General features: G+C 46.8%; 1 protein-coding gene across 3 annotated transcripts in view; it reads right to left on the bottom strand.

Annotated features, from left to right (window-relative positions):
• The window catches only part of LOC101662647 (aldehyde oxidase 3-like), a 121,978-nt gene that overhangs the window by 79,585 nt on the left and 14,941 nt on the right, over window positions 1-27,452 (bottom strand). For all 3 annotated transcript variants that reach the window (XM_045294889.1, XM_045294882.1, XM_045294886.1), the window contains 11 exons: window positions 26,224-26,285; window positions 24,034-24,114; window positions 21,971-22,051; window positions 17,007-17,151; window positions 15,804-15,896; window positions 10,149-10,300; window positions 8,532-8,625; window positions 6,787-6,890; window positions 3,254-3,438; window positions 2,772-2,934; window positions 2,413-2,505 (listed from right to left, as the gene is read on the bottom strand). In XM_045294889.1, the coding sequence (XP_045150824.1) occupies window positions 2,413-2,505; window positions 2,772-2,934; window positions 3,254-3,438; window positions 6,787-6,890; window positions 8,532-8,625; window positions 10,149-10,300; window positions 15,804-15,896; window positions 17,007-17,151; window positions 21,971-22,051; window positions 24,034-24,114; window positions 26,224-26,285 (1,253 nt within the window). The remainder of the gene's footprint in view (window positions 1-2,412; window positions 2,506-2,771; window positions 2,935-3,253; window positions 3,439-6,786; window positions 6,891-8,531; window positions 8,626-10,148; window positions 10,301-15,803; window positions 15,897-17,006; window positions 17,152-21,970; window positions 22,052-24,033; window positions 24,115-26,223; window positions 26,286-27,452) is intronic.

Here is a 27,452-nt window from a genome sequence, read left to right as displayed (position 1 = left end):
TCTGATTTTTATAGGTCGGAGCACTTACGGCCAATCAACTTTCAGACTAAATGCCATCTTCACAGAAAGGCCCTTGAGGTTGCCTGAAGTTATCCACCTCTACTTTCCCAGGCACTCCTTGTACTCAGTTGCTAACTGAGCTTGGAAGTTTAAGCCCCCCTCTCACTCCCCTCAACACCCCAGAGGCATCTGGAGGAAAGAACTATTGAGCTACATCTGTAAAATCAGCCACTGAAAACTGTACGGAGCACAGTTCTACTTTGTCACACACTCCCCTTTTGAATGACGCTCCGTGTGTCTTGCTCTCCTCTATCCCCCTTGCGGTGATACAATAGCAGTCTTAGGCACATGCAGACACTCAACAGATACTTGCTAAGTGACTTCAGGGACATCGTGGGGCATGGTCAAATCATCTGGCTTACTTCACAGCGCCAGTAAACACAAGAGTAGTCATTGTAATCCAAGAATTCGTCCTTGGCATTGAGTTGGGTCATCTGAGGTATTAGTTGATAAGAAAGGTTGATAACGATCATAAGAGATCTCTGACTTTATATATATATATATATAATGGATCCATGGCATATGGGCTGTTAACCACAAGGACAGCAGTTCGAAACCACCACTCACTCCTCGGGAGAAAGATGGGGCTTTCTATTCCATAAAGTGTTACCGGCTTGAAAACCGACAGAGGCGCTTCTCTCCTGTCCCCTGGGGTTGCTCTGAGTTGGAATTGACTCAACGGCTGTGAGTGAGTGAGTGAGGTGACGTACCCTGTGAGAGCTGGAACTTGTTTTTCCGGGTCTGGCGAGTCTTCTGCCTTTGGCTGCAGTGTGCAGTGGGCAGTCTCACCACTTTCCCTCTGCTCTCTGTTGGTGGGAATATTCGAGTTTGTCTTCTCTGGCAAGGTTTCACCTTGCACAGCTTCTAGCTTCCTCAGGTTTTCCTGCATTTTTCAAACTGTCATCCTCTGGTGCACAGAGGAAGAGGCTATAGTCAATGTTCTGAAGAAGGAACGGTGTCTGCACATTTCTGGCAAGTTTATTCCCAAAGATTTGTTGGTTTTGGTGGATGTAATAAAGGAGAAGGAGCCCTGATGGTTATACATTGGGCTGCTAGCTGCAAGGTGGGCAGTTTGAAATCACCAGCCACCCCTACAGCGCTTTCGACTCCTGTAAAGAGTTACAGTCTCAGAAACTCACAGGAGCAGTTCGGCCTGGCCCTGCAGGGTCACTGTGCATCGAGATGGACTCCACGGCAGTGAATTTGGTTTTCTGGTTAATTGTCAATGGGAAGAAACTTGGTGGTGCAGTAGTCAAGCACCTGGCTGCTAATAGAAAGTACTTTAAACCCACCAGCCACTCCGTGAAAGAGATGTCAGCCTTGGGGACTCTAGGGAGTTGCTCTACGTGGCTGGGTAGGGTTGCTCTAAGTAGCCATTGGTTTTTGTTGTTGTTGTTTTTGATTTGGCATTGTGACTGATTACCGTTTGCATACAGCATTTGCATAGCATTATGAGTTGAACTGCGACCTGATCCCTGTACCTGTGAATGTGACCTTTATGAAAATAGGGTCTTTGCTAATGTATTCATGTTCAGGTGAGGTCACACTGGGTGAGGGTGAGTCCTAAGTCAATGATTGGCCTTCTCATAAGAGGACATTTGAACCCAGATACACAAAGATGTGACAATGGAGGCAGAGACTGAAGAACACCAAGGATTGTGGGAAACCACTAGACGCTAGAAGAGAGACATGGCCCGGTCATTTGGCGTCCTTCGGAAGGAAACAACCTTGCTGACATCTTGACTTTGGATGTCTAACTTCCAGGACTATGAAAGAAGACATGCCACTCTTTGTTCAGCCACCTGACTTTGGTACGGTATAAAATGAACACGGATACCATCCTTTGAGGCCTTTACATAGCTGGCCAGTTCCTTAAAAAGCTGATCCTGCATTAGCAATTTGACATCAAAAAGCAAATCCAAGAGCTCAGGACACACTGAATCCAGGGCAGATAAACCCCTGGGGAACAGAAATGGGAGTAGCGATGCCAGGAGGGTGAGGGGGACGGTGGGGAGAGGTGGGGGGAAGAAACCTCAGGGGAAGGGAGGCAGCAGTTGATGTAAGATACGAAAATAATAATAATTTATAATTTATCAAGGGGTCATGAGGGTGGGAGGGAGAGAGAGGGGAAAAAGAGGAGCTGATACCAAGGGTTCAAATAGAATGTAAATGTTTAGAAAAGAATGATGGCAACCTATGTACAAATATGCGTGATACAATTGATGTATGGATTGTCATAAGAGCTGTAAGAACCCCCAATAAAATGATCTTAAAAAAAAAAAGCAAAGCCAATGCAAAGGCAGTTTTCAGCCTCCTTCCCAAGCTCTTCTAGCTTTCATGGAAGGCACTGACCTCATATGACTGTATCCCACGGGGTGTGGTCAAAGGAAAGTCTGCTAGGGCATCCAGGAATTTCTTGGAGGTGTCAGGATATCCACTGGGGTCCTGAAGGAAAGAGGCCTTTATTATTTTCATGCTCGCTGTTAGGTGTGACAATATATTTGACTGACATAAAACACACATTTAAAAATCTATATTTCGGTGTGGAATTCACACCTTAATTTCCATTGCTTTGAGGATGTCTACATGCATTAGGAGCGCTCTCTGGGTTTCAGACCTAAAGGATCTCAAATATTTACTTGAAAAGCAGCACAGGGGTCAGCACTTGAGACCCCCCGCCCCGGGAATCCTAAAGACAAAGTCCTCTTTACTCTCATCTTTAACTGCTGCAAGACATCTAAATAGAATTTGAAGAGGAAACTGATCATGAGTGTTCTTCGGAATTCCACCATTCCTCCCGGGGCGGAGTCTGGAAGGGTGACTTCGTCTAGAACAAGCCTGCAGGCATCACTGAGCATCCTCTCATCCCAGCACCTAGAGAGGAAGCAGAACCCCAACCAGGTTGGTACAGCCAGGTGTAAACAGGTGTGTGTTCTCTTGTAGAAAAGTAATTTTGAACTGAAGAATGAAGGTTCATAAAATTCCCTTTCTTACACAGCAATATCATCACACAATATCATTATGTACACTGCTTTACTTAAAATCTTGCCATTAATAATCATGCACACTTGTAGAATGCTCTGGTCTTATAGAGAAGAGCTATAGCGCCCTTCCTTTGACAGCAATGACAATTGTCATCATTCAAGAAGTACATACACGTTATGTGGTACACTGTCCCACTCTTATAATTCACCTTCCAATAAGCTGCCGGCAGGACTTAGTTGCACTGCGTGTGGTCGGTCCAACTCCTCCATAGAAGATGCTGAGGTCTGCAATGGTGTGTGTGCCATCTTTGAAGAGGACCCGCATGCCAGCATTCACGGTGGCAAGGGCATTTTGTTGACGTGGGGCCTGCCTGAAAGCTGACACAAACGCCCACTGGAAGGTAACAAGGACATGTTTGAAAATGAGCACACCTATGGAACTATCGCAAGGAGGGTGCAATGAATTCCTATACTCTGGTGGTTACAATAGGACCACAGCTGCTCACTCTCTGTAGTTAGACACACACACACACACACACACACACACTCATGGTTCTATGCCATGATGCCATTGCACACCTAAATATGTCTGCATGTAGCTCATAGCATTTCTCCTATATAACTACAACGTCATTTTCAAGATCAGGAGGCTTAACCTGGATACAATACTATTATTTTAAGAAGCAGTTCATGTTCAAATTTCTCAGATTGCACCAAAAATTTAAAGGGAGGGAGCCTTTCTCACCCACTGGGAGAAAGATGAGGCACCGTACACCAGGAAAGGTTGGTCATCGCAGAACTCCGCACAGCAGCAGCCCGACTCTCTGCTTTGGGGCCGCTGTGAGGTGGCCCCAACATGATGGCAGAGAGCGTTTCGTTTATCGTTTATCGCCCACACGGCTCTCCTGCCGAGTGAGCTCCAGTGAAGGAAGAAGCAGCCTGCACGCAGTGTCGTCTTCACAGTTCTTGGTCTCCTTTCTTCTAGAAGAGCCTCTCAGCCGCCTCTCGCCCCACTCTCCTTTCTTTTTGTTGAGGTTGACATTTGCGGTGATTCACAGACCAGTTATTTTGCAGATTGTCCCTCACTGGGGCTCATCTGATCATTTGCTCATGAGTTGATTCCGGTCACGCTTAAGCTTTGGGAGTAGCAAGAACACAACGCAGATGATGTTGTCTAGGACCGGTTGCTTTATTTCCTTCAAACTACTCCAGTCACCCTCACGAATGCCTTTTCCCATCTCCTCCGACAACACTTTTGTGGAGTCGTGAAAGCCTATGAGTAGATTCAGACTCAGAGCAATCCTATAGGTCAAGCACAACTCCCCTCCTTGGGTTTTGGAGGCTGTAAATCTTGAAAGAAGCAGAAAGCCGATCTTTCTCCCAAAGAGCAGCTGGGGGGATTGAACTGTACTTCAATACGTAATGAACTCACGATGTGACCAGGATTCTCCGAATAAAAACAGCTCATTTGAACCCAGCCCATCTTGTACCCAAAGTGAGAATCATACCCCTAGACCAAGTCATAGCACCCCTGAACTAACCAGTGGAGATGGTGTGTGCTGACTTCTGCTGATCAAGAGTAAGTTAACAATGGGAGTCTTCATTTAACGTTATTCTTCCCATAATTTCATCAAAGGTTTATCTGAGTTTTAGCATAAAATTTACACGATCAACACTGGAGGGCACCCAGGACTCCTTGGGTGGCACCTATGGTTACCTCTACACTGCTAACCTGGGCTGGTAGTTTAAAATCTATCCAGAAGCACGTCAGAAAAAGTGCTTGGTGATCTACATCCAAAAAACACCAGTGCCTGAAAGCCCTATGGAGCAGAGTCCTCCGCAGACACAGCTGGGGCCACTGTCAGGGGTTATTGATGCCACAGCAATGGCTTTTTGTTTTGGAAGACATCCAGAAATATTTTTGGTAAATGATGGTGGTCATTTATTTGTAGTCCTATGGTACTTGGTAGAATTTCATAAAGATTGAGTGAGTACATTATATTATAAGGTGCCCTGGTGGCACTCTGAGGTAGGCACTGAAGTGCTAACCACAGGGTTGGTAGTTCAAACCCAGCAGCTGCTCTGTGACAGAAAGATGAGGCCGGCTGCTCCCATGAAGAGTCATAGATTCTTTGGACACCTAGTCATTGGACACCCTTCACAGTGTTGCTATGAGCCAGAATCTAGCCGATGGCCGTGGGGGAGGGGGTATATTACATCACAGGGAGGTGTGAATGAAATGGGAGTACTGCTCTTCTGTGTTCCAGCAACGGTGACTGGTTTTGTTGGTGGAACTGGTCTGAGGCTCCAGAACTGAGTTGCCATAGTAACAGCCACATGTGTTCATGCTTCTCTGTTTGGCATATGGATATTACTGTGAAACATAAAGCAAGCCTAGTCCGTGTGTTTGGACCTCTTTTCACCCATGCAATAAGGTTATTGGCCTGTTTCAGTCATGTGCTGTGTGAATCCAAGGATCCTAGGTTTTTAGCTTTCCAAGAAATATATCCATATAAATCAATGTCTTCATGCTCTCTAATGAAGCAGATGAATATCTAACCTGGTATTTACACCCAGGCATGTACGAAATGTTGGCTGAAAGCTCTACTTTCTTATACGAGGGGGTACCCAACAAAAAACGGAATTTTTTTCCAAAGCTATGTACTTCTTTTTTTTTTTTTTAAACAAAACAACTTTATCATCTTCAAAGTACTCTCCATTACACTTTATACATTTGCCAAATCTGTGATTCAGTTCTTGGGAACATTTTTGAAACTCATCTGTTTGGATGGCTGACAGCACCTCCTTTGTTTTTTTCTTCCCCTCTTCTACATTGTCAAGTTGCTGTCCTTTTATTCCCTGTCTTCATTCAAGAAAACAAAAAGAAATTGCATGGAGTGCGGTCAGGTGAGTAAGGTGTGTGGGGAAAGAGAGGCATGCTGCTTTTTGTCAACAACTGGTGCACTGAGGTGGCTGCATGAGCAGATGCATTGTCGTGATGGCAAAACCAGTCCCCCATCTGCCACAAATCAGGTCTTTTTTGTTGCACACCATTATGCAATCTTTTCAGAACCTCTAAAGGGAAAAGTTGATTAACAGTCTGACCTGGTGGGACGAATTCCAAAGGCACTGCAAGTGGACATTTTCATCTGTTCTGGAAGCTGACAGATGTTCAGAATGAAATTTGTCATCAATTGACATTTCACCTTTTTTGACATAAGAAAACCACTCATACACTTGAGTTTTGCCCATAGGGCTAACCTTATAAGCTGTGTTCAACATCACAACAGTTTCTGCAGCATTTTTCCTGAGCTGGAAACAAAATTTCACACCTGCACGCTATTCTCTTAAATCGGCCATCACACACACACACACACAAAATGAGATTTGAGTGACATTGCTTTTATGAAAAAATTCACTCTGCCCAGAGAGAACCTTCCAGGGGACGCCACTGGGGGTGCTAACTCAGAGCGAGTTGCTCAGTGCTCCCCTAGAGGCAAAAAGGCATACTGTGAAAACTCAACTCAGCGGAGTTTTTCCCATTTGGGGGGAGTACCCCCTCATGGGTCATTTACTCCATCATAAGAATAAAGCAACTAGCCACATGAAGACTAGAAGCAGTGTCACTGTAGAGATTGCTGACTTGGTGAATATTTGCTTGTGTGTATTTTCACCACAATAAATCAATAACACAACTATTAGACAGGGAAAAGTAGATAGCCTGAAGTTGATCATCTCATACCTTTTCCGAGACAGGAATAAAGACAGAAACTAAGACTTGCTCCGGTTTAAGGTTTGCATCTCCAGCAAGAAAATGACTGTTTAAAGGAATGTGCTGTGTTCCCTCTGGAAGGAAAGAGAAATCCTTTCATTTGACTCGGCAAACTTTCTATGTGACAACATCCAGAAGTGCTCTGCCGATGACAACCGGCTAAAGTGAAACTGAGTCAGGGTCTGGAAAGAACAGAGACTCCAGATGTAAGCGCCACTCAGACATGTTGGGATCCTGCCTGGGGTTCGGGGGCAAACCCATCTTCGGCCTGTGCTACCACAGGAGACCTCCTCTGGCTTGCAGGAGACAGCGCACCAAGGCTGCAGAGGGGCAGGTCTGGGGGCCAACCATCTGAACCTGTGAGATCGCGGGCTGACAATAACAGACAGGTGCGTGTGGGTGAGCTGGAAGAGCTGCAAGGTCAGGAGTGGGATGGTGGTAAACATGGCTATAGTTCACACGAGAGCAATGACATCGATGAATGAAATACCCGTGACAACAGCAACACCAGTGAGCGAAACACAGCTATGAAAGTCATGTGATTCCTTTGAACGAAATTCCTGAACACACAGACGTACAAGTAAGTGGCGTTCCCCTTGAAGTGGTCCCCTTGGGAGAGATTCTACATTCATGTCAATAATGCTGCCCTCCTCAAGACATTTTTGGGACTTTCAGAGGGGGTGGTCCTTACAAAGCCCATGGCCTCCGTGGTGAAAAATCCTGATCCTTGGCAGGTGGGTTTGATTTGTGGTGCAAGGTCAGAAATATTCAGAAGCCAGCGTGAAGGATAAGGCACAGGGTCGAATTGGTTGGTGCTCTTTTGAGTCAAATGTCAAGTGCAAAGGAGATGGATTTTTCTTGTGTAGCTTGCAAACCCAGAGATGCTCTGCTTGTCTTTCATTTCAACACACCAGGGCTACTTTCCAAGCCTAGTCCTGCTAGGACTTCCCTTTCAAGCAAATTTGCCTGACAAGGTCAGTATGGAGTGAGATGCTTTATAGAAAGGAGGCCCATGATACCATGTAAGATATATTATGAGCCTTAATAGGTCTCTTAGAGATTCCATGTGATTATAAAAGTTATAAAATGTACTCAAGTGCACTCTGAATGGTACAAAGAGTTCACATGCTCGCTGCTAACGGGGAAGGTTGATAGTCAAGCGCCCCCAGAGGCACCTTGGGAGAAAGGCTGGCCATTCTACTTCCCAAAAAGCAGTCTTCAAAAATCCGATGCAACACAGTTCTACTCTGACAACCTGAAGTCTCTAAGGGTCAGAATTGACTGACGGTAACTGGTGCTGGTATTGGTCTGCCTATTCAAAATGAAAATGATCTCTTCAGGTTCAAAATCTATAAATCCATGGCAAAAATAATTCATGAAGCTCTTAAGATACATCCTGCCTCTAACATAAACTACGCTCTAGTACACTGTAGCCTTGACATGGGACACGAATCACAAGTTTATTTCAATTACAAGTGTTTTATCTACTGATAATGACTAGATCAGAAGAAACACAAGTCGAGGAGCTCTCACTATTGTTTCCTCATCACCTGGCGTGTTTCCTTTCTACCTACTGGCCTCACGGTCTGTGTATATACAGTTAGCGCTCGATCCAGGACCTTACATGAGGAGTTCATGTGGCCCACCCATTCTTGGTGTGCTGTGTTTATACAATGGATCAACATCAGTAGTTACGAAGGAATTCAGTAACTCACCTATTGAAGCAATGTTGAGGATGCAATGGCCTACACCCAAAATGGGGTTGAGATCAGAAGTTGTAAGTCTGCTCACAATATGACCGCCTAAGGACTAAAGCAAAGAGAAATGAGCAGCCCAGGGCTTTTCCCATGGGGAATGCTGAATTAGGTAGACCATGATGCTTCCACATAAGTCTAACTAGGCAATTAGAATCCTAAAATGTGGGCATGGATGTGAAATTCTTGTGCATATTCTAGAATATTTTAGAGGCATTTTGGCAGAGTGGTGACTCGCTGGGCTGTGACCCATAGGGTCAGCAGTTCAAAACCACCAGTCAGCTCTGTGGGAAAAAGACGGCCTTGTACTCCTCTAAACATTTACCGTCTCAGAAACTCACGGAGGGGCAGTTCTACCCGCTCCGATAGGCTTTGCTCTGAGTCGGCACCGACTTGGTGGCAGAGTTTGGTTTGGGTTTTATTCCCTTTCCGTCTTTACAAAGCAGAAACTATGGAGACCAATAGTGAAACATACCTCGATGCCACTACTTCTAGTTTCTGACTTTGCAAGTTCTGAAATTAAGTTAAAGGGAATAACTTTGGGTATGTGCAGCTTGAACAGTGGGGGTGGGGGGGGGAGGCATGGCTGTTTTATGTTTTAAATAGCATCCATTGGCTGCACACAGAGCTGACAGGCAAAGCAAACTTCTCAAGGGAGGCAGGCAGAGGAGAGCTGTCCTGTGGACAAGACACAAAGTCAGCGGAGGTAGGTTCCTTATCTGAAGGGCTGCCTTGGAGGATGGGATTGTAGACAGCATGCCTGAGATCGCCTTCATTGGTTCAAAGCCCTCCTATACAAATGCAACCATGCCATGTGAACTTCACAGGATCCAAAGGAGGCCAGCAGAAACAGCAAGTCACACTCACCACAAAAGGACCATCCTGACAGTGAAAGCCCAACAATTCTTTCACACAGAGGGACTGAGGGCTAACAAGGATCACTCTGCTTCATGTTATCATTTACAGTGATTTATAAGTTTGTTATAGCTTATAGATCTTTGTTAGATAGGATAACTGTTATGCTATAAAGTTATTTTAGTGGCCTGAGTAAGTTGGGTTGTATTCATTTCTATGTATTACAAGGTCAGTTATTCTACCATGAACATAACTTTTATCTTTAGAAGGTAATACATTCAAGGACTTTAATTTATGAATTAAGTTTAGAAATTAAAAGATTAAATAAAACGAGTTAATTTAAATCTGGGTACTGTTGAATGACAGATGGCAACTCACGATCCTGCACTCAACAGAACACTGCCTGATCTCAGACCTCCTTGTGGTTGTTATGTGTGAACCCATTGCATTGGCCTGAAGAGATCTTTGAGGGACAATTACAATGGGAATCCTGGGAATCCTGGGATCGCTGGTGGACACACCATGCAGCATCTCCCCTTCAAATACTCTCCATGCTCACGCACATGGTGCATGCTTCCAGGATCTGAAATGAGGCAATCCACTCCGTCCAGGCCCAGGACCATGCGGAGCCCGTGTGAGGGAACAGCACCGACATGGGGCGACGCAGCTTTCCTCCCTGAAGTGAGGCCCGCACCCAGAGAGCAGGCGCAGGAGTGAGCTTACTGCCAGGTTTCGGATCTGTTGTCCAGCCAGGGTGCTCAGGTGTTTCAGAAGAGCACGGTAGGTCTGGGTCCTCTCCTCTGGGAGCTTCCACACCACATCAGCCAAGATGTCCTTCACTCGGGCCAGGCTGAGGCCGGCCCCTAAGGTAAGCCCTGGAAACAAGGCATCTGTGTTAATATTCTGCAAACTGGAAAGGAAGAAGACACTGAAGTAAGAAACCAAGCAAATGAATTGCCAGCGAGTTGGTTCCAACTCAGAGCCACCATAGAGGAGAACTGCCCCTGTAGGGCTCTGAGGCCACCCTTGTCATGTGCGCAGCGGACAGCACATCCTTCTCCAGTGGCGTGCTTGGGGGTGAGCATCGCCAACCTTTGGCTTAGCAGCTGAGGGAGTCACCGCTGTGTCACCAGGGCTCCTTAGGAAGTTCATGTTGTCGATAGGTACAGTGCGCTCGATTCTGACTCACAGCGCCCCAGCCATGCTCACCTTGCTTTGTCTGAGCCCGCTGCTGCAGCCCCTGTATCCATCCATCTGGACAGGGTTTCCCACCTCTCTGTGGCCCTCCCCTTTACCAAGCATGACGTCCTTCCCCAGGGATTTGTCTGTCCTGATAATATGTCCACTGTACATGAAGAGAAGTTTCACCATCTTCCATGCTAAGGAACATTCTAGCTGAACTTCTTCGACGACAGATTTGTTTGTTTTTCTGACAGTCCATGGTTCTTTCAGGGTTCTTTGCTAACGCCCTAAACCAAACGCACCCAGTCTTCCTTAGTCTTAGTCCAGTGTTCATAAGCATAGGAGGGGACTGAACATGCCCCGGTTGAGTTAGCTAGACCTTAGTCCACAGAGTGCTCTTGCACACCTCAAAGAGGTCGTTTCCAGCAGATTTGCCCAGTGCACTAAGGTGTTTGCTTTCTTGGCTGCGGCTTCCACGATGCTTGGTGCAGCAGTGAAGAAGAGGACGCCGCTGGCCAGGCCGTGGCACCCGAGGCTCAAACATAAGCACCATTGTGAGCACAGCGCATCACCGGGCGGCGTTTCATTCCGCTCCACTGCAGCATGGAGCCACGAGGACGCAGAACCAACTTGTCGACGGCACCTCAAAACAAGGACCCCCTTGAATGAGCACGGGCTGTGGATCCAAGTCAAACGAATCCTAAGAACCGCACGCTCCTCTCTGGGTAGAAGGATGCTGCCCGTTGCGAGGCTTTGTGTTTTCTTCCTGTTAAGTCCTAATGCACACTGAGCATGGAGTCTTTGACCTTCACCAGGGAGCAAGCAAGGTGGGTCGCTGCGGGTCACAGGTTGTGAGTGAGCCCTCCTCCCACCCCGTCCCATCCCAGCGCCGCGGTTCTTTCTCGCGGAAGAACTCGGCTTCAGCAAAAACCATTCGTGGCTGGAAAGTCCTTGTCCCCGTCCACCAAGATTCCCTTTTCCCGGACGAGCCAATTCACCCATGTCCACGGTAGCGCCTCTTGCAAAGACTAATAGCAAAAAGAATAATTTTTAAAAGCTCCGGATTCCCGCAAAACGATCAAAAAAGAGTTAGCATTGACCGCAGCAACTCAAAGATTCGGTAGACCATGTAGGGGGAGGTGAACTCATGACGTCGGGAGCGAAATGACGCGGAACGGAAGAGCGGGAAAGTTAGCACCCCTGAAGCACCTCATCAATGGCACCGAAGTGCACGTGTGCAGTGGCGTGTTCAGTTGTGCTGAATATCGTCTCAACCCCAGCATGACCAGGGGGGAACCAGTCATTGCTCTCCGCGCCATCTCAACCTGGACCTGGCTGCCCCTCACCCTTCCCGCGAAGCGAAGCTCGCCAAGGCCTCCCCTTTTCCCCATTAAGTTCCAATGAGCGGGTGGTGCAGGGGTTACACTGCTAACTGAAAGGCCCATGGTTCAAAACCACCCGCCTCTCCTAGGAGAAAGACAGGACTGGCTACTCCCACAGCGAGTGACAGTCTCAGAAACGCACAGAGGCAGGGCTACCCTGTCCCTCAGAGTCGGCAGGGTTGTTCGGCAGCGAGGACGCTTTGGGTTGCTCACTTGCTAAGCGCAAGTTTCGCGGTTTGAGATCACCAGCCACTCTGAGGGAGAAAGATGAGGCTTTCTACTCCCCTGACGATGGACAGCCTCGAAACCCACAGGGTGGTTCTGCACTGCCCTTTATGGGGTTTGTAAGAGTGAGGGTCGACTTGATGGCAGTGCATTTGGTTTAACTCCCTATTATCTGCTCTTCTAGGATCCTGGGGCTGTCCTTCTTAGCACAATCGGAATCGGACTCTTTATTTGGGTGATTATTTGGCATCTATCTTCAGCATCAGATTGTGAGCTTCATAAGGAAGAATCCAGGCTGTGTGTGTGTGTGTGTGTGTGTGTGTGTTAAAAACAAAACAAAACATTGTATCCCCAGTGCCTGTGTCCTTGTTGAACTTGTCTAAATCCTCCCATCTTGAATCTTATCCTTATTTTGTCATGTTGTTCTCTCATTTCCTACTAAGTGGGTATCCCACCTAGGGGCCCTGGTGATGACCTGGTTACAGCACAGGCTTGAGAGTAAAACACGTTGATGGTTTGAGCCCATTAGCTACTCCGTAGGAAAGCGATACCGCAGTCTGCTTGTGTAGGGATCTCAGGCCTATCGATGCTGTGAGACACACCCTCCTGCAATCTAGAAGTCACGGTCTCTAAGTAGATGCTTGGAGAGGTGCACAGACTGAATAGGCATGGAGGGAGAATTGCAGGACACTCACAAAAAGATATAGATCTCACAGAGGATATTTGTTTATGTCTATTTACTTTTGCTGCAATTATACTCATGAATGTGGTAAAGCACACAGGGGGAAAAGCTATGAAAACTTTTCAGATGTAACCAAGCACTCTCAAATAAGGAGTTACTGGGCAGGGAGGGGACACCAAATTTCAAGGTCGATGGACACCTAACATAGTCTCAGGGGGACACCAAGCTCAATTGACATGACAAAGTTCACAAAAATATGATGTTCTACCCTCTCCTTTGGTGGGTAGTAACTAGAGTCTTCCAAGTGCACGGACCACTCTCTAAGGTGCAAATCCTGGTGTCTCCCCATTCAGAGGAAAGGAGAATTGTGGAACTGGAAAGACACAGTGGACTAGTGGGTCCTTAAAACATCAGAAGACCAGAAGATGCTGAGGCCGGAAGAACGCGCTGCTGCTTGGTTACCAACTGCTCTCACAGGGATCACAATAGAAAGAGAGAGAAATATAGGGGGGAAAACCCCAAATCATAAAAAAGACCGTATTGACTGGGTTGAGACTAGTGGAACGCCCAAGACTACTGCTCTCAGTCACCCTTCAGGTCTAAAACCGACCTCAGACCCATGTTAGAATTTCAGGCACTTAAGAGCAAAAGGGCAGCATTTCTCCAAGGATGAAGCCGAGAGAGTTAGGGAAAGGGGCAGGGAAGTGGGACGGGCAATGTGCATTAAGGGATTGCCACGGTTGGGGAGAAACAACATGTGTATGGATTATTGAAGTAAAACGATGTAAAACCAATGATCTACTCCTTCACCTAATTCACAATAAAAAGTTTTTTGTTTTTTTTTAAAGAATGTTATCCATCCCCTTACAGAAGGTTGCAGAGAGGAGACTAGCCAGTCAGGGTGCAGTATAGCAATGATGAAACATACAACTTTCCTCTAGTTCTTTAATGCTTCCTCCCCACCACTATCATGATCCCGATTCTGCCTTACAAATCTGGCTAGACCAAAGGATGTACACTGGTACAGATAGGAACTGGGAAACACAGGGAATCCAGGACAGATGACCCCTTCAGGACCAGTGGTGAGAGTGGTGATAACAGGAGAGTGAAGGGAGAGTGAGGTGGAAAGGGGGGACCGATGACAAGGATCTACATATAACCTCCTCCGTAGGGGGCAGACAACAGAAAAGTGAGTGAAGGGAGACATTGGACAGTATAAGATATGACAAAATAATAATTTTTTAATTGTCAAGGGTTCATGAGGGAGAGGGAGCGGGGAGGGAGGGGAAAATGAGGACTGATACCAAGGCCTCAAGTAGAAAGCAAATGTTTTGAGAATGATGATGGCAACAAATGTACAAATGTGGTGGACACAGTGGATGTATGTGTGGATTATGATAAGAGTTGTATGAGGCTCCAATAAAGTGATGTAAAAAAATGTCATCCTTGGAAACCCTATGGGGCAGCTCTCCTCTGCTTGGAGTTAGAATTGACTCAGTAACGACATGTCTGGTTTGTGTATCCAATTCCTCATCATCAGCACTCAACACAACCCCCTGAGTGACCCTCCAAGTAGATGCCAAGTCCACTGTGTGCCGGGCAAGGTTCTAAGGCAAAAAGTGCAGACAGGCTCTCCCAGGAAGCCAGTGGTCTAGCAGGAGAGGACAACTAGACTGGGATCAATGAGCAAGTTTGTGACGTGACGTCAGAGGTGGTAAAGCTTCCCAGTAACTCCAGGGCCAGCTCGGTGGCTACAAAGCAGTGTGGTGTCTAAAGACAGTGTTTAGGGAATCTTTCCGGGAAATCAAACATTTCCACCTTAAAGTTACATGTTTTGTGAGTTGTTTTTTTTAAAAAAGCATTAAAAATATATATTGAATTCACAATTTCTACTGTTAGGAAGGACTTCACGGTGTGGTAGGCGATCCACGGATGTTTTTGTTTGTTGTGCCTTCACGCGCCAGCAGAGGGAGCGCGTGCTCTGACTTTGGGAAGTTGGATAGAAAGCAAACCCACTGAAAAGCCCAGCTCCCGCCATGGAACCGATTCTGCCTCCCAGGGAGCCTGTGGGGCAGGATGGAACTGCTCCCATGGGTTTCTGAGCTAGTAAGACTTTACGGGAGTATAAAGCCTCTTCTTTCTCCCAACAGAAAGTAAAACTTTGGTTCCACACAAACACAGAAAGCCTGAAGTAATCTTGCAGTTCTCATTTAATAAGGTTTCCCTCCAGTACGTCTTGGAGCTGAGACCATTTTGGTTAAGGAAGCTGGATTTTCATGTGTGTAAGGAAGTGTAACCAGATGAATTCAGCTTGGGCAGACTTTTCTGTGCTTCGTACGCCGTGCTTGGGTATAATAAGCTAAGTTAGAGCAGCTCAGAAACCCAAGGATTCCTCTAGAACAGAGACAGCTGACCACATGCCCCCCTCTCTAGACTTTTCCTGTTGCACTTTGAACTCAGGACTTAAGTGTATTTGACGTGTTACATCATATCCCTGTGGCCTAACATTGGACATTTGTAAGCAGGGGTCTCTGCCCTTTGAAGCTTTAAAACAAACATTTATCCAGACTTCAAAGGCGGCTTACTACAAGCTGTTCCAAGTTCAAAGGTAAAGTAGTTAGATGTCGAAGTGAGTTTCTGGGTGAATCCACAAACATTTGCTGAGCTCCAGATGTGTGTCGAAAATCAATCCTCCAGGGAATGGGCGTTCATCTTTACTCGAGCTTTCTGAATTTAGGAGAACATCCTTTCAAAAGATCGCATACAACCCACATTACAGTGGAAGTAAGGATCATATGATTTCCCCTGCTCCTGAGCCTGTGGCTTGGCTTGGGTCAAGTAGCCTTGGCTTTCTCTAGCAGAACCGCCTCCAACCCCAGGACCCCCTTATGATAAAGGAGAACCCACCTTCTTCAGTGGTTGCCACGACAAACAGTTCCAGAGTCCTTGCAGGAGAGAGGATCACTGGATGGACAACTTCTCTGAACTTCATATCAGGCCCTAAACAGTAGAGATATCATCATTAGTGAGAAAGAAAACTCAAACCAAGCTCACTGCCATCGAGTCAATGGTGGCTCATAGCGACCCTAGAAGACAGGGGAGAACTGGCCCTGTGGGTTTCCAAAACTGTGACTCTTTGCAGGAGTAGAAAACCTCACCTCTCTCTCTCAGAGCTGCCTGGTGGTTTCAAAGTGCTGACCTTGCAGTTAGCCGCCTGCTATATAAGCACCAGGGCTCCTGGAGAGAAAGAAGCTATCTAGATTGCTGTTTACAAATAACACGATGAATGAGAGGCTGTTAAAGGCTAATAAATTAAACTAAACTAACCCAATGGTGTTGGGTCGCCCTATAGGACAGGCAGAATTGCCCCATAGGGTTTCTGAGGCCGTAAATCGTTATGGACGCAGATAGCCCCATCTAGTGGACCTTTTGGTGCAGCTGAACGCTTTAACACTGTGCCACCTGGGCTCCTCATGAGCCTAATAAACAAACAGGGAAAAAACAGAAACTTGGACAGAAGAGGCTTGCTTTTCTCCTCTGTAATTTCCTTGATATTTGAAATGAGTCTGACACAATGAGTAAATCTCTCTATAGAACCTTTATTATGAGCGAATCGAAGGAGAGACACATCTGTTTTACTGTACACTAATGCCTACAAGAATGGAAACTAACCCAGAAATGCCCAGCTGTATTCAAGAGTTGTACAACCCACTGCCACTGAGTGGACTCTGGACCAAAGGGACCTGTTGGTCAGAGTAGCAGTGCCTCCTGTGGGCTTCCGAGACTGTACATCTTTATGGGAACAGAAAGCTCCAGTTTCCTCTTGAACAGTGGCTGGTGGGTTCAAACTGCTTACCTTATGGTCAGCAGCCCGATGAGTAACCACTAGGCCACCAGGGTTCCATCAAGTTGTTTAGGGGGAGGCCAAATTGTTCTTTAGGGACCAGAGAGATTAATGGTACAGCAAGCTGCCTATCAAGTGGGTGAGCCGGGTGAGTTTGAGCCTCCGATGTGCACTTTGACTGGTGAGCAGAAGCACAGGGCTCATCTCCGTGCCCTGACTTGGATTTTCCCCTAAGACGTGGACAGTGTGGCCTCTTCACTACTCACCGACACACGTGTTCCCCACCACGAGAGGGGCTTTGGGATACTTCTTTTTCAGCCCCAGAAGGTCGTTCAGAGTTCCCGGGGTGATCCAGGTAGTCCTTTCCCCATGGAAAGTCAGGACTTTCTTTTGGGGCTCTTCTGCCATTCTCTGCGGTAGAACACGGCACGTTTTATGTGGATGATGGTGAAGAACCCCTAGAACTTATTACAGCTCATAAGCAGAGACAAAAGGACTGGAACACACATTTGGAATGCAGACCTAATCAATTAATAATTAAACTCACTGTCTTGCATATTGTTTTCCCATCTCTTACAGCTTAAAAGGAACTAAGTGAATTTTAATTAAATCGGAATTTACAAATAAGCACGAATCTTCTGTACTAGGATGAAATTTCTAACAGCCAATACCCAAAGGCAGAGAAAATCGTTGACTACGTTTCAAATCACGATAAGAGTATCAACCAAGAATTAACTCTGTGTGCACTGGAGTGTGCGCGCTCTTTCTTATCAGGCGCACTTACAGAGTAGGGAAGCCAGGAGAGAAGAGTACACCAGGAGCATATCAGGGGATAGGGAGCCAGGTTGTAAGGCCAGTCTTGCCTCTAGATAGCTGGATGGATTCAGGCAAACCTGAGGACTCTGAGTTTGGCTTGACTCTATCTACTAATCAGAGACTGGGCTAGGCACGGTGGTGCAGGAAGCTCTTTGGACTCTAAGAGGCCAGACTTGTATGGGCTATGGTGGAGTGTTTTGCTGATGAGCAGAAGTTTGGCAAAAGCTCAGAAAGCCAGAGTTTTTAAAGGCAACGGGGACCTTCCTCTCTGTTTCCTGAGCAAAGCTGAAAGGATTCACAATGACAAGCAGGGCTTTTCTCATTTAGCACAAGTAGCTCATGAACAAATTAACTCCCTGCCTCCCACCCCCACCCCGCCCCATCTATCTCTCTAGAGCCAATGACACTGCAGGTGAAAACTGGATAAATAGACTGATAAGCTATTTATCAGGGGGGAAATAAAGCTAAAACCCTCCCTGTCACTGAGTCAATTCTATAGTGACTCTATCGGAGAGCGTATAACTGTCCCTTTAAGTTTCAGAGATGATAATTCTTTACAGGAGTAGAAAGCCTCAACTTTCTCCGGTGGAGCAGTTGATGGTTTTGAACTGCTGACCTTGAAGTTAGCAGCCCAATATTTAACTCACTATGCCACCAGGGCACAGAGACCCAAATGGACAGATAGAAAATAACTATTCATGAGGCTAATTTGCAAATAGTTGACCATGCTTAACTGTGTGGCCTTTCTCCTTACTTCTTTATTGTTTTCTTAATGGACGACTCCTACTTTTGACTCAGTGTATGATCTTATGATATAGTTATATTTTCTAAGGCTAAAATTGTTCATAACTCCCAATCAGGGTAATCAAACACACCATTATTTTTATGGTATTCCGCTATATATATATATATGGCATTCAAGAAAAAGCTCTTGATCTTCAATTGTCTGTTCACATGAGTAAGTATGAGAGCCACTAACCTAGTCTGAGGGAGGAAGAGCGTGGGGCCCAGAGAGCGGAAGTGACGTAGTCAAGACGGCAGGCCTGGCCAAGAGGAACAGGCCCAGGCATCTAGAGGCCCGGGCTCCTGGCCCAGAGTCCTCTGAAGCAGACAGCGTTTCATGCATCTGGGAGACATGTGGTTTTGATACTTTCTGCTGGTTAATCATAAACAGGGAAATGATTCCCCAAGTGGGACCTGAATCATTTAGTATAATTCAAGCTCAATTTGAAGCTAAAGTTAGCCTTGCAGAAATATTGCGTGCAGCACAATTTTGTTCTTTGTGAGAGCCATCAAAAGGGTCAATCTTGTGGTAGAATTGCTAGGTTTTTAGAAGTTCTCTCACTCTGAATAATTTCAACAATGAGCGAAAATTACAGTGGAGGGTGACAGAAGCCATGGAAAGGGAATGGTAATCAAAGGCAGGTTGGTTAACTGAGGACTTTTTGAAACACAGGGATGCTGTAAATGTTGCCTTTAATTTGGTCTTTTGTTGGAAAGGATGTCAGGGAGTTGAGAGGTCCTGGGAATGTAGTGGAAGCTCAAGGTCATGAAATAGCTCAATGTTCCTTCCATGGAGGGTAGGCCAGGGCTGTCAGACTGACGTAGTAGAAAGATCCCTGGGAGCCCCCAGTTCTCTCCAGGGCAACCTGAGATCCAACCTGTCTTTCAATGAATGATGTTATTTGCCTTCTTCATTCTCAACCTCTTAGGAAGGTGCATGGTAGCACAAAGGAAGGAGACGCAGATAAGCGATTCCAGCGATAGGCTATTTATGCTAAATCATAAGGGGGCTATTGTTACTTTGAAATGAAACACATGCATTTTCTAGTTTCCATTTGAAAGACTGTAAACATGAGTAGCAATGACCCACATAAACAAAAGCACTTTCGGGTCCTTACGGGTTTTTCCGAGCAGAGAATGCCTGTGTTACACGCTGGGGCTGCAGCGGTGAACACGACGCTCAGCCCTTCTCTCACCAAGCTGCTGTGAATGAACCACATGGCAGCCACGATTTCAGCAGGAAAAGACCGCACTGGGGAAGGACAGAGTTCTCAGAGCACAGGGAGCTTCAGCCCCAGATTTGGAAGGAGGGTCTCCAGGAGAGGTTTCAGAAAGAAAAGAAAGGCCACCGCTTCATCAGTTCTTTGGACCTCACTCCTAGCAGCCTCCCACTGTTCATTCATTCTCCCACCTCCGAGTTCCTTGTCTTGCTTCTGATTGGATGCTTCCTTATCAGCACTTACATCCATCCAAACTCAGCTCAATGGCAGTGAGTGGAGTTTGGGGAAGCGTCTTCCATGAATGAAGGACAGAATTCCAAACCCTTCAACCCCAATCCCCATCTAGCTACTTCCATCTATCTTTCCCTCCATCCAGCTGACTATTTAAAGCACGTTTTCACTTCACTGTCTCCATTTTCCCCCCCTTTCTGCTCTCTTCAACTACTCATTATTGCTTTTGTGAAAATTAACAGTGGGGTTTCTGTCACTACTTACCGTTTTTATACGACTTGATGTCTCTCTTTTTTCTAACAGTAAACGACATACTCGTAGGACTGACATATTCAGTTCAATAGTTCATTCGCATTAAAAAGGACAACTTGATTTCCTAACAACATTTACTACATTTGATCAGTGCCGTCTCCCTGAAACATTTTCCTTGATTGCTTCTGGAATACCCAGTCTGCTGACGTTCGTGCCACCTCTCTAGTCTCTCACAATCTTTTGAGCCCATTCTTCCTCTTGCACCCACTTGTTAGTTGGGGTTCCCAAGGCTTAGATACAGAGATTCTTCCCAGAGATGCTCTCATCTGAACCCATGGCTTTGATCTAAATGACTTATAAATGTCCACCCCCGCTCTGCCCTCTCCGGTGAGTCGCCAATGATCTATTTTACACTTCCCTTTGAAGTTCGTACAAGGATGTCAAAATAGTATGTACAAATCTGAACTCCTGATCTGCCCTTTCCAAAACGATTCTATGTTAGAAACTCTCGCCCAGCAGCTCATGTTGCCCACGGTAAGTGTCGGGGTCACTGATGAACCTCCTCTCTCCACCACTCATACTCACTCTGTCCAATTGATTTTACTGGTTACATCGCTCTCCCATTTGTCCTTTGTCCCATCTACACACCAGGATACCGCTGTCAGCACTTGCCTTTACTTACCTAGGACCTCTTCGACTGCTTTCCCCATACAACAGCCAAAGCGATCTTTCAAAATTTCAAATATGGTTATTATTTTCCCTGGCTGAAAATGCTTTAATGGGTCCCCATCATCTGGGTAAAAAGATCTATAGTAAAGGTCCATCAATCTCTGGCCTTCACCTACCTTTTCAGATTCATACTTTGGCACGAGGCTAAAGCTGTGATGAACTTCCAATCGCCCACAGTCTAGGCAATTGGGATTGTTCACACCCGCCCCCCCACCCCCCGAAAGTCCCATGTCCTACAAAGCTACCTGCTTATGCATATGATGTTTCCTTTGCCAAAAATTGCTGCTCCGTGTGCCATTCCTTCCCTATTCCCAATCCCCGATCAGGCCTATTTAGAACTCAAGCTTTAGTCCAAGAGTGCTCTTTGGAGAAGTCGTTCTGAACGTCCCCCTCGGCCTACTTCTCTGTTCTCTGCTAGACTCCCAGAACCCATTCTTAGGTCTCGAGTCCATAGGACCATCTTCACGGTCTATTGCTAATTGTATTGATGTAGCCATCTGTCTCCTCCACTTGACTTAAAGTTCCTCAGAGGTAAGTGTTTAGCCATCTCTGCATCCCAGGATCTAGTTCAGTGCCAGGGGTTCCCAACACAAGTTTTGTGAAACAATACAAGTGAGGGCAAGGGATGTCCAGGACAGTGAGTTTTAGCAATAAAACAAAGGAGTCAAAGAAATGCTTTATGCTTCTGCCAAGCTCTTGGGTAATATGAGATCAGTGGTTCTCAGCCTTCCTAATGCTGTGACCTTCATGTGGTGGTGACCCCCAACCATAAAATTATTTTGTTGCTACTTCATAACTGTAATTTTGCTACTGTTATGAATCGGGCGGCCCCTGTGAAAGGATTGTTCGACCCCCAAAGGGGTTGTGACCCATAGGTAGAGAACCGCTGTGCTAGATGGTGAACTTGTAATTTCCCTTTCCTGTTTATGACTTGCACCCTGCGTTTTCCTTGGACTCCCCTAAATACATTTGTGAGTCAGGATGGACTCTTGCTGGCGCTGCTCAGGACTCACGGGGCAGGGAGTTCCTTTCCATGCAAGACCAAAGTGAAGGGGCTCCACCCCTGGGCAAGGCTCACAAATCCCCCAGGTGACAGGTGTACTCTAGGGCCACACGGCAAGGGACAAGCAACTGGAGAAGAGTGGACAGTGGCATTAAAGAAACAGAAATAAATCAGGAGAAAAAAGGGGACACCATACCATCAGTTCAGGTGGAAATATAAATTCCTGAGTTGGGTCCAAGGGTTGAAATTCTTCTTTTTCATACAGTTTGGTGCAAACCTTGAGGAAAAATAAAAGGTGTTTCCATATGTTAGTCTTTTGGGTAAGAACAAGGTCAAAGGGTTATGACTGTCCTGCCCATTAACCAAGTCTGGAGTTTCTCATGCTGAAAGATCCTGGGTTAGGTGCTGGGGAGACCAGGGACTGAGAGGTGGGCCAGCCCTTCAAGTTCACTCTGGCTGAAGAAAGCTGGGCCTGATCCAGAAGGAAGCAGTTCTGACGCATCTGCTTAGAACACCCCCCTAGGTTGGGGGTGACTCCACTCGAGATGGAATGAAATGGTGCGCAGTCCTGCGCCATCCCCGTGATTGGTTGGTTGTGGACCAGAGCGTGGCGGTCTGTCGCGTTTCCACAGGCTAATTTTCAGAAGGGGAGCAGTAGGCCGTCCTCGCTCGTGCGTCTCGGTTTGGAAGTAGCTGAAACCTGTTTAGCATCATCGTAATGCATACACCTCCCCTGTCAGACAGGAAGTCGCTTTGCAGGAGGTGCACTGACGCGGGATCGAACCCGGTCTCTTACGTGGAAGACAAGAATGCTATCACTAGTGAAGTTAAATGTTAAAAAAAAAAGTGATACAAACTGCAAGCTCCGCAGGAGATCAGAGAAGCACGTGGTCGCAGAAGCTTCTTGGAAGGGGAGCAGAGAGGAGATAGCCCACAGATGCGGTGTTTGTTTGTAGTTTATGTGGCTTCGCGTTCATTCCAGTGCATAACGCCCCGCACCCGACAGAATAAAACACTACCTGCTCCAGCGTCATCCTCACAGCTGTTCGGTTTGAAACGAGTGGTGCAGCCACTGGGTCGATCCACCCCTTGCAGGGTCTCCCTCTTTTTGCTGGCCTTTTGCTGTACCAAGCTTGATGTCCTTTGTCAGGGGCTTGTCTCTCCTGAAAACATGTCCAAAGTACGGGAGATGTAGTCTCTACATTCTCATTTCTAACGCGCATTCTATTTGTGCTTCTTCCAAGACAGAGTTGTTTGTTCTTCTAGCAGTTCATGGTCATTGCCTTATTCTTCGCCGGCACTGTCATTTAAATGCATCAATTCTTCTTCAGTCTTTCTAATTTCATGTCCAACTTTCACCTGTGTACGAGGCGATTGAAAATACCGTGGCTTGGGGCTGGCGCACCTTAGTCCTCAAAGTGACGTCCTTGGCCAATGCAAGATATCATTTAAATTTTGACGGCTGCTTCCATGAGTATTAATTGTGGATCCGAGTAAAGTAAAATACTTGACGATTTCAATCTTCTCTCCGTTTGTCATGATGCAATCTGTCAGTCTGGTTCTGAGGATTTTAGTGCTCTCCACATTGAGAAACAATCCGCACTGAAGGCGGCCGTCCTTGACCTTCAAGCACAGATTTAGAAGGCCGTTACTCATGGGGCCTTAGAAAGAAACCAAGTAGATCCTCTTGACTAGAGGAGAGACTTGTAGGACACAGGGCACTTTATCATTCCTACTCACTTTGTGAGCCATCTTTTACCCAGATCATTTTTAAGGGCAATTCCAAATATCAGTTACTAGAGGGGGAAATAAGCCAACAGCTCGTGTTTACTAAGCACCTGTTCTGTGCTGGTCACTGTGTTCAGGGCTTCATCTACATGTATAATTTAATCTTTCCAACAACCTCCTGGAAGCAATAGTTGTCTCCTAGAAGAAGTTGTGGTTGGGCTGGAAGTGACAGGACTGGGACCTGAGCTGGGTCTTCTCTCACCAAAGCTGGTGGCACCAGGCTGGGCCATCTTTGACTCACAATTTACTGCAGCCCAAGCACGGAGGATCCCTTCTTTCAGGAAAACTTGGGTTTGCGGTGGTTGAGAGTCCACAGAAGGGAACAGAATCACCAAAGGAAATGGAAAGGAATAATTGTTCTGAAAACTTTCAAAAGCCCCTCTACCTCCCACCCAAGCCTGTTCAGTGCAGTGGGCTACACTGAAACCCGACAGGAAACATCGCAGCTGTAAACGGGGCCCAGAGACTTACATTAGCTTTGCTCTCATGTTCATTTTGTTTTTGGTCCAAACAACATCTCCCGTCCCTGTTCATTTGGCAGCAAGATGAACTCTAAAGAAGAAAGCAGCGATGTAAAAGTCCCAGAATCCGGTACCTTTTGTGCACACCCATACTAACAGTAATAACAGTTCCTTCCTTCTTTCTTTTCTTTTTGTAGTTCCAAAACGTACTACTTATTACTAGCGTTTCCTAATAATACTTTGTGCGTTAGCTTTGAACAAAACTCAGGGTGAATGAATGAATAATTGAATTGTAAAACTAATTCTTTGTCAATTAAACATGAAATGAAGGAAATGTAACATTGCTTGTGGCTCTTTCTTTCTTTTTTAATCATTTGATTGGGGGGCGCGTACAACTCTTATCAAAGTAACTGCAATAGAAATTCTGTAGTGGACTTGATGTGTTCTTGGTCTGATTTTTGTAATTTGCAGGCATGTTCTTGCCATCACAACCTCTATAGTTAAGAAAACAGAGGCTTAGACATTTTTTTAAATTATCTGTTTAGAAGGGAACAGGCTCAGAAATTGAAGCTGGCAGTCTGACCATGGAGTTCTCTGGTGATTACTAATAACCATAACTTCTGGATTGCCCATCACTTTCCTGACATTAGTCTCAGAGCTACATATGTACGAAGAGACCCAACCTACGCAGCAAGACCCCCAGAGGGACGGTGGGAAGCAGGCTTCCCAAGGGAGGCCTGGCACCCCTTTCAAACCAAATCAAACTGATCTGTGACTGCCCGGTGGGCTCCAAGTGACACACCCCTTCCATTGCTGAGCAGAGCTGCCCCATCATTCCGTGGGTGTGATCTGGGCAGAGGCAAACTGCTACATCATGCTCCCTCCGAGTGATGCGCGGGTTCAACCACTGGCGTTGCTGGTAGAAGCTAAGTGATGCGCGGGTTCAACCACTGGCGTTGCTGGTAGAAGCTAAGCGTTTTAACCATCGTCCCACCAGAGTTCCCTGGCATTCCTAAACTCCCCGCCATTGAGCTGATTCCAATTAAGAACCGCATCGTGCAGAGTGGAACGGCCCTGTGGGGTTTCTGAGGCTAGGGTCGTCGCAGGAGCAGAGAGCCTCGTCTTTCTCTTCCCTGGCACCCCTAGAGTCTCCTACATTAGAAACACATCCTTCTAGCCTGAGTTCCACTGGGAGATTCCTGCTTTGGAATTTGCCAACAGCGTCAGTCGGGGAGTCTGGCACACACACTTTGTTGTGTGGACCCATTGCTCTCACCAAAACCCAGACGCATCGTCACTGAGTTGGTTCCTACACATAGTGACCCTGTAGGTCGGAGTAGAGTGGCTCCGTCATGTCTCTGCCACTGTTCACTCTTTACGGGAGTAGAAAGCCTGCTCTTTCTCTTGAACCCAGGGCTCTAGTGAATGAAATTGATTCAAGAATCTTTAAATCCAGGAGGCAACTGAAAATGAAATACTGTCAGTGATGAACTCCGTTACACGTGGTTTCAATAACACGTGGTTCCAAACACATAAATAAATGCCCGAACGGAAGGCTGGCAACTCAAACCACCCAGCAGCTCTGAGCACGAGACCTGACAGTCTGCCCGCTAAAGAAGAGAGCTTACAAACCCGGACTCTCACAGGGGTCGGAAGTTAGTTCTCCAAAAAGCAGCGGACTCTCGAGTTATCGAGGTTTCCCTGGTGTGTGTGTGTGTGTGTGTGTGTGTGTGTGTGTGTGGTCGGAATCTAGTGCTCCACAGAACTTGCAGCTTGCTAGGGCTTGTAGAGACCGTAAAGGATGCACATGGCTTTCCTGTCTGCCTCGGGTCCTATAGTACTAACCAGAGGTGGCATCACATCCGGAGAGGAAGTGGGCATCGGTCTCACAAAATGCCTCGCTCTGGCCATGCCTCAGCCCACGCGCTGCTGCGATGCAGTGTGAGAAATGGACTCGTCTCTGCTCCACTCTCACAAAGCTAGATGTGAGGCAGACGGCCTCCTCTGTTTCCACGTTGAATATGCTCCTAGAGAGCCTTCACCTTCAAAACAGCCACTAAGGTGCTACCTGTCTGCATTTCTGAGAAAAATGTCTAGTCACCCTCACTGAGAAGGGTGGACTGGCAAACCGTTGTGCCTCAGAAGCACAATATTGTGTTTTCCTTGAAAACCAATTCCTCGGGAGATTTCTCATACTCACAGGGCTGAAGCTACTCCCGGCCTCCACAATGGGTCTGTAGCCAGTACAGCGGCACAGGTTACCTGGATGGGAGACACAGACAGCGAGTCAAGACAAAGGCCACTCCGTTTGCCCCGTGCGTGGCACAGCTCCTCTGTTCTAGCCAAGGCTTCATTCCTCCACGCTCCCCCACCATCGTGTTTCGAACCGGTAGTGTTTTCTAGATTGAACCAAGGCGCCCAAAGACACTGGGGACATATTTCTGGGGCTGCGTTCTGGAGAAGGGTACCGGGCAGGAAGGACCGGGGCGAGGAAACTCAGACAGTGGGTACAAGTGACAGGTCAAAGAGGTGTGCATTTGGTGAGCAGAGGCACTGCCTGCCTTGGCTGCAGACCCCATTTCCTGCGAGGTGGGCAGCCTTGCAAGATAGAAGCTACAGCTCCCTCCACAGGAATGGGTGCACACGCTACTGCCCCAGAGCAAAGGTCAGGTGGGATTACTGACCAGTGTGCAGATTTGAGTTCCCTAACCTCAGGCTCCGCTTCCTGTAATGCGCACGCAGCCATCAGCTGGTCCTCTCTGCACTGCTCTATGGCAAATAGGGCTCAGGGTACTGGTGCAAATGTTGGTACGCCCAGTCTCGCGTGGTCCACTCATGGTATTCTCCTCTTCCACATGCAAGACCCAGCTTGTTTTCGACTCTTTCTGTCTGTGAAGGCTGGTGTGTTGCTATGAGGCTGCAGAGGTTTTGGCAGAGCTTCCAGACTAAGGTGGACTAGGGGGGAAGGCTTGGCAATTACTTCAGCATATCATGGTTCACGGAGGCACTACCACATCTTTTTCCCAGAGTCACCAGGGAGGTTGACCCACTGGCTCTCTGAGCAGCTGAGGGAATAGCCACCGTTCTGCCAGGGCTCCCTTTCAAACAGATGACCTGGGTTCCAATCCCGAGCCGGCCAGCTACTAGCTATATAAACGTGGGCAAGATACTCAACGACTTTGTACTTCAGTGTTTTCCTTAGCACAATGACATCATCATTGAATTTACCCTAGCACTTATCATGCCTACTATAGAACAAAGCCTGGTACATACAAAGTTTTCTACAAAAGTTGTTATTGGTGTGTGTGTGTGTGTGTGTGTGTGTGGTGGGATGTCCAGATAGCCCGGCACAGACTGTGGGTGCTATGGAAGGAGTAGTTGCTGTGGAAGGAGTAGTTGCCGTGGAAGGAGTAGTTGCCGTGGAAGGAG

Source organism: Echinops telfairi, unplaced genomic scaffold, assembly GCF_000313985.2.
Source record: "Echinops telfairi isolate 266 unplaced genomic scaffold, ASM31398v2 ScPeMD7_3;HRSCAF=10, whole genome shotgun sequence".
In the NCBI taxonomy this organism is placed as follows: domain Eukaryota; kingdom Metazoa; phylum Chordata; class Mammalia; order Afrosoricida; family Tenrecidae; genus Echinops; species Echinops telfairi.
The sequence above is the reverse complement of the archived record's forward strand: the minus strand, read 5'-3'. Positions and strand labels throughout refer to the sequence as shown.